This window comes from Alosa pseudoharengus, unplaced genomic scaffold, assembly GCF_046254945.1.
Source record: "Alosa pseudoharengus isolate Yale_2024_CS ecotype anadromous, Long Island Sound unplaced genomic scaffold, YU_APseudo_1.1 YU_APseudo_1.1_scf_8, whole genome shotgun sequence".
Classification (NCBI taxonomy): domain Eukaryota; kingdom Metazoa; phylum Chordata; class Actinopteri; order Clupeiformes; family Clupeidae; genus Alosa; species Alosa pseudoharengus.
This window is the reverse complement of record NW_027468870.1, coordinates 14,752,344-14,759,843: the sequence shown is the minus strand read 5'-3', so window position 1 is coordinate 14,759,843 and position 7,500 is coordinate 14,752,344. Positions and strand designations below refer to the sequence as shown.

General features: G+C 46.0%; 1 protein-coding gene across 5 annotated transcripts in view; it reads right to left on the bottom strand.

Moving 5' to 3' along the window:
- cux1a (cut-like homeobox 1a) overlaps nt 1-7,500 on the bottom strand; it is a 117,693-nt gene that overhangs the window by 36,156 nt on the left and 74,037 nt on the right. For all 5 annotated transcript variants that reach the window (XM_076274859.1, XM_076274860.1, XM_076274862.1 and 2 more), the window contains exons 5-8: nt 7,366-7,500; nt 5,894-6,005; nt 5,487-5,563; nt 4,583-4,649 (exon numbers count right to left, since the gene is read on the bottom strand). The exon at nt 7,366-7,500 is cut by the window's right edge and continues 3 nt beyond it. In XM_076274859.1, the coding sequence (XP_076130974.1) occupies nt 4,583-4,649; nt 5,487-5,563; nt 5,894-6,005; nt 7,366-7,500 (391 nt within the window). The remainder of the gene's footprint in view (nt 1-4,582; nt 4,650-5,486; nt 5,564-5,893; nt 6,006-7,365) is intronic.

Below are 7,500 nucleotides of genomic sequence, written 5' to 3'. Positions count from 1 at the left end.
TGCGACCTTTCGCGGTTTGACCTTTTGTGTTTGTTGTTGCCGAGGGATATGCGAGCTTGACCCACCATCAGACACCATTGGCCATGCAAGATGGGTCACACAGATGTACACCGGCACTAATCTTTTTCCATCCATTCTTCCACTTGCACACTCTCTCACCATCACCCCCCCTTCACACACACACACACACACACACACACTTGCTCCTTCTTCCTATGCATAGGCCCCAGGGTATGAGTGACATTTAGCCGATTAGGTTTTCATTTCATTATATGCGATGAGACTTCAAGCTTTTCTCTACTCTCATATTCAGAGTTACTTAACATTTCCAAAGCTAAATTGGGTCTCTCTTGCTGTTGAGTGGTGCCAGTTTGAGTTTAAGCGTGTGTGTGAGGTGTGTGTGAGTGTGAGTGTGTGTATGTCTGAATGTATGTATATATCCATCTGTGTGAGTGTGTGTTTGATGTATGGATCATAAGAGTCTTGAATGGCTATTGAGTAATGTAAGTCTACACGTTTTCATTTACAGTACATTTCTGTTCTAGCGATCCTCTCGTATACTTCATTCTATTGCTATTATTATTCAAATCCAGAGAGCGGTGAGAGTGTCTGCTGAAATAAGCACACGGAGGTAGATGTAGTTGTCCAATCATCTGTCCTGCTAAATGAAATGATCTAAAATAAAACAACTAAAAGTGCAGCAGAGAGGCTGTCAAACAGAATCTGTTGGAATGTGAGTGTGTGTGAGTGTGTGTGTGTGTGTGTGTGTGTGTGTGTGTGTGTGTGTGTGTGTGTGTCTAGGCCTGGCATTTATATCTTGGTGAATAAAGTAACTGACGGATTTGCACTGCCATCGGCTGTGGCTGCTCATTTGACAGCAGGGCACACACACATCCGCGCACCCCCCCACCCGGCACCCCCACACACACACACACACTCGCGCATGTAGACACACACACAAACACACAAGCACACACAGAGAATTTAACCACAGCATGTGATGCACAGAGCCCATGGGGGCTGTCATGTCATAAGAGTCTGACATTATTGATGTGTACAGGGCTGGCATGGCAAGGCCTTGTCTATACCAGTACCATGGCAACCACACACACACACACACACACACACACACACACACACACACACACACACTCTCTCTCTCTCTCTAGCTTTGCTTATTGCCTGAACACTTTAAAGAGACAGACAATTGTCCCATGCTCAAAACAACTCCCCTTTTTCTAGTCCTTTTTCTTCTGCTCCCTTTCTCTCCCCCTCTCCTCCTCTTTCTCTCCCCCTCTCCTCCTCTTTCTCTCCCCCTCTCCTCCTCTTTCTCTCCCCCTCTCCTCCTCTTTCTCTCCCCCTCTCCTCCTCTTTCTCTCACTCTCTCTCAAACACACTGTTTACATTCAACATTTAACTGAGACACCATCTGGGCAATGAAATGGCACTGAAGTGACAAATGGTGAGAGAGTGTGTGTATGTACGTGAGCGTGTGTATGTGTGTGTGTGTGTGTGTATGAGTGAGACAGAAAGAAAAAGAGGGGGAAGAGATGAGTGTATGAGTGTGACAGTGGGTGGATGACAGAGAGGGAGGGGTGAAAGTGTGTGAGTGTGTGTATGCGTGCGTGTGCGTGTGAGTGTGTGTGTGTGTGTGTGTGCGTGCGTGCGTGCGTGCGTGTGTGTGTTTGTGTGTGTGTGCGCTCTTCCCAGGTGTTGGCTGTGTGCTGCTCTAACCCAGCTTGGCCTACTTTCCCTCAGTGACGATACTGTGGCACAGCCTCCGTATAAAACATGGCGGCTGCTGCTGCTGCTGCTGCTGCTGCTAGTGCTGCTGATCACTGCTCCCATTTCAGGTCAGCACAGGGGAGATCGGTGATCAGCACAGCGACACGGGACCTGCACTAGTTTACAACACCAGTATCCAGTATTACCTGGTTACCTATCACCTATTCAAAAAGTCATACTGTATTTTGTTGTATTGATGGCTCATAGCATCTGTGCGATGCATTTAGAAAAGGTGTGAATGTACTGTATGTGTGTGTGTGTGAGAGAGATAGTAGATATCTGTAGGTATGTGTATGAGGGTGTCTATGTATGTGTGTGTGTGTGTGTGTGTGTGTGTGTGTGTGTGTGTGTGTGTGTGTGTGTGTTGGGTTACGAAGACAAAGCAGGAAAAGCACAGTGTTAAATCTTCAGCCTGCAGTGAACACACACACACAGACACACAAACACACAGACGCAGACACACACACACCCAGACAGCCTCAGGCTTCTGTCACATCAATGAGGTGCCTGAGGCTTGATGTGATGTGTGTGCATGTGTGTGTGTACCACCTAACTTGTACGTGTGTGTGTGTGTGTGTGTATACCACCTAACTGTGTGTGTGTCTATCTATGTTTGTATGTTTGTACGTGTGTACGCGCATGCACATGTGTGTGTGTGTGTGTGTTTCTTAGTGTGTGTGTGTATGTGTATGTGTGTGGTATGGTGGTGGGTGACAGACAGCTCATGGGCCTGTGCTGAATATGGACACTCCTCTACAGACAAGACTGGGGGAGTGTGCTCACAAAATGATGCCTTCAATTATCACACTCGAATGAATCCTCCACAGCCCTCCTACAGCGCGCGCACAAACACACACACACACACACACACACACACACACACACACACACACACACACACACACACACACACACACACACACACACACAGGTACATGAAGGCAGAGGGAGGAACTATAGACACTAATGCATATAAATGGCTCTTGCATGATGTGCGAACACTGAAGCCAGGCAGTGATACAGGAGGCAAAAGGGCTAAACTGGTTACCAGTCTACAGCTTCTGGTGAGCACCATGTTGACTCACTAACAGTCAGTCACACTATTTACATTCAACATTTAACTGAAACCTCACCTGGGCCAAGGGACAGCTCTGCAATAAGAGATTATCACTGTGTGTGTGTGTGTGTGTGTGTGTGTGTGTGTGAGGTTGGCAGGTGGTGACGCACTCATACAGAGACCACCATGACAATTACCACGCACTGATCCACCCAGCTCTCGCCACCCCCCCCCCCCCCCCCCCCCACACACACACACACACACACACAGTCATCAGACCAGCGTCGTCCACAGTGCCGACTGACGCCCGCTGGCCAGCCTCCACCTGAGTATCTAAAACAGTAGCCCACTTTCCTTTACTTTTAAGGCGCGACTTAGAATAGAAGACTCTTTCTTATGTAACCCCACCAATCTAATCAATGGGGACAAAAGCACCTTTCTCCTCTGATGAGGGAGGCAATCGAGTATATAAAGGTGTTAAGTGTGCACATTGCCAAAGTAATTATGCGCGCGTGTGCTTGTGTGTGTGTGTGTATGTATGTGTGTGTGCGTGTGTGCTTGTGTGTATGTATGTGTGTGTGACAGCAGGTGTATAGTTATGTAAACAAGCACAATGAACCTTAAATGAACTCAACAACAGCGCGTCAGTGGAGCCTCTGTGTTGCAGCTGGCCTGAGTCCATACACGCACAAATATGGAGAAGGGCTGAACGCAAATGGAAAAAGGATTGACTACAGATGGTTTATATCGCCCGTATTTTCTCTACCAAACTATCAGAAGGCTGTTAAAAACAGCAGGAATGACCACAGCACCACCATAGGCTCAGGGTCCTGTTCAGAGGTATTAATAACTTTCTCAACCCTCCAGTTGGTCACACAATGTCCTCTTCATTCTCCCGTGAGGACATTTTTGTTTTTGTGATTATAGGATCATCAATACCAACAGCAACCAATGACAGTCATAACATGTTTAATGTTTAGTCACATGGGCTTCAGTATTCCAAAAAGTACCAGTGGAAACCTGGTACCTGTGATCACATGGTCAAAAATTAATACACCTTTGTGTGTGTGTGTGTGTGTGTGTGTGTGTGTGTGTGTGTGTGTGTGTGTGTGTGTGTTTGTGTGTGTGTGTGTGTGTGCATGTGAAAGGGAGGGTAAGATAAAGTGTCAGAGATACTGAGTTGGGTTGAAAAAGATTTAAAACCGGCATTTATCACAATGGATATGTAATGTTATCCACAGTCAATAGGACTAATGTCATCTGTAAATTAACTCGGAAACACTTTACTTGACGGTATCGACGTAAGAGTGACATGACACCGTCACGAACACATGACACGGTCATGACACATGAACTCTAACCCTAATCCTAACCATAATGCTAGCCCTAACTCTAACCCTAACCCTTATCCTAACCCTAACTTGTTATGACAAAAACTGAATGACACTTAAGCGTTATGTCATAAACGTTTATGACTTGTTTATGACATGTTCATGACAGTGTCATGTCACTCTTATGTCGATACTGTCAAGTAAAGTGTAACTATTAACTCTTTATATGTCCTTTAAAGTTTATATCACAGTGAAATTGGTTTGGAAAAGCTGTTTAAATTCATCATGTATTGTATGCATGCAATTTAATTTTTCTGGGCATAATAGTTTGTTAGCATGGCAATGCATTGATTATCATCATCTTGAGCAACATTCTCATGCAACACACACACATGCGTGCCACACTTACTTTGTGGACGCCTCCTCACTATACTTCTCCTTCAGCTCTTTCAGCTCTGCTCGGGCTGCTTCGAGTTCTGTAGAAACGGAGGGAAACACCAAACCATCAGTGTGAGACAGCAAAAAGACACACACACACACACACACACACACACAAACACACACACACCTTCCACACTAGCCTCAAGTGGAAATGTACCCATCTTCAGGATCTTACATACATACAGCACGCAACATCCAGTCATGTAAGAGATGTTTCACACTCAAACTGATCTTATCCACACGCTACACGCTTGTGTCCTTATGGAAGCATTATTAATTACATTCACACAATCATTTGTCAAGGTTTTATTTCAGAGTTTTAGCTCATATGCCTACACTGATCGAGTAGCACATATAGACAGAATGGACAGTTGAGTAAGTAAATATGTAAGTACTGTGCATGTAATATAACATGAATGAGTAAAGTCCTGATTCTCTTTAATGGGGACAGAAGTGCTCTTGTCTGTGGCCACGTAAGGGCACTCTAGGGGGTTTTCAGAGTGTGTGTGCACTGTGCAGTCACACAGCGTGGTGCACCTCCCTTTCATGGTGAAAAGTTTAAAAGCACGGCCCCAATCAAAATGCTGCTGTAAGCACATTATAAAAGCCCTTGTGGCGAGTACCATGTGGCTTCAAAAAGGCTGCCCAACTGTGTCTGTGTAAGTGCGCATTAGTGTGTGTGTGTGTGTGTGTCCATATATTCACGAGTGTGCATGTCTGTGTATGTGTGTGTGTGTGTGTGTGTGTGTGTGTGTTCGGTGTCCATATGTGTGAGTGTGTATGTCTGTGTGCATGTCTGTGTGTGTGTGTGTGTGTGATTGTGTGTGTGTGTGTGTGTGTGTGTGTGTGTGTGTGTGTGTGTGCATACACACCTGTCTCTAAGGTCTGTGTTTTAAGCTCGGTCTCCTGTAGTCTGGCGGCCAGAGCGTCATGCTTCTCCTGAAGATCCCTAGGAGAAGAACAGCGCACCACACACACATGTGTTAAAAGCCTCTGGGCCGTTTGAGGCTCCTGGTAACTCTATTTACTGATTAGCACACATGGATATGCACTCATACTTAAATCTAAATCATACTTAATGTCTAAAATCAAACCAGTTGTATTCATTATCTCACTCAAAGCAAAACATGTTAATGTTGACATAGCAAATAGATGTTCTTACAGAATCCATAGGTTTTTATTTCAGAATTCACAAACTTTTATAAGCCTTTATTGGCAGCAAGCGCTTTTTTATGTGCAATGTTCTTTAGGAGCAGCAGGTTGTCCTGTGGGTTCCCACCTCTCTCTCTCCACAAAGTCGTTGGGTGGGACATCCTCCTGGTCTGACCCCCGACTCTGTAGTGACCTCTTATACTCCTCTATCTTCTCCTGAAGTGCTTTAATGGTGAGCTCTGAGAAAGAGAGAGAATGAGACAGAGAAAGGGAGAGAGACAAATGAAAGAGTAAAAGATGAAAGAAAGAGAGAAATAGAGAGAGAGAGAGAGAGAGAGAGAGAGAGAAATCAGCAAATGTGTGGAGATACAAAAAGCCCAACAGAGTTCACCATGTCAAACGCATGGTTTTAGTTGGAAAAGCCTCCATCCGTCTGCCTGTCCTCTTAATGCGGTCTGTCAGTCGGCCATGTTCGGCCCAATTACTCGAGCAGACGTCACATCGCTCCCGAGTCTCGCCGTTGGCTCGGATCGCCTGTGTGTCGGCACACACTCCACGGGAAGAGAGGGGGGGAAAAAAAGACCCGATTCACAAAAGAAACGGTGGAATAGAGAGATCAACATTGACAGATCCCTGATGGGGGAAAAGAGAGTGAGAAGGATTGAAAGAGAGAATGAGAGGGATTGAAAGAGAGAGAGAGAGTGAGAATGAAAAAGGGGGGGGGGTGGTGGTAGAGAGAGAGGGATAGAGAGAGAAAGAAAGAAAAAGAGAGAGAGCTCCTTTCCTCTCGTTTTCTCCAGGCTCTCTCTGCAGTGATGTAAGCTGCAGCTCCTCGACTCTGACACATAATCAATGCTAAAGACTCCCCGAAGAAGCCCTCATTGCCCAGGCTGTTAAACACAGCTTTACACATCCAGCCTGGCCCAGATCAATGCGCCTCAGGCCTGCCAGCGCTCGCACAGACAGGGGGGGTGAGGGGGGGTCAGGGCAGTCTGGAGAGCGTGTGTGTGAACGCATCCATCAATGCAATCAATGGCAAGATAATAAAAAAAAAAACACACACACACACACACTCCGAATCACTTAACGTCAAGCAAATGTTGATGAGAGCTGAGAGAGTTAGGAGAGAGAGATGGAGAGGAAAGGATGTAAGAAGAACAGAGAGGTGAACGAGAGTGAGACGTGATGTCATCTCAACTACTCTATAGGGAGCTTCACTCCACTGCACTATTTGATGTGAGTGTCTGCGCGTGTGTGTGTGTGTGTGTGTGTGTGTGTGTGTGTGTGTGTGTGTGTGTGTCTGTATATATATACACTGTATATATTGACTTTCAGGAGCCTTTTTGGCTCCCCTATGAGGCATTTCAAAGAGTGGCCCTAAAAGGGGAAGTTCATGTTGTTTGCAATCCAAATCTGTGTTAACTTACACATCTATAAACACTTTGTCAGCCTACACCAGCCTGTGTAATGCAGCGACTGACAGGATTACTCACGCAGACCTGCGAAGCAGTTATGATGTGTTTTTCTACACACTCCCGACGTCTCTAAAAATAAAGCGTCAGGAAATAAACCGCAGCCCCTACAGAGAGTTTGGGTTACCGTGGTTTTGAACCTCGGCGCTCTCCGCGTCGTGCTCCTTGAGCGTTTCCAGAAGTTTCTGGTTCTCCGTCTCCCCGTCCAGCATCCTCTGAGTCTCCAGCTGTAGCTGCTGCACAACCTCCAGGGCTGGCACAG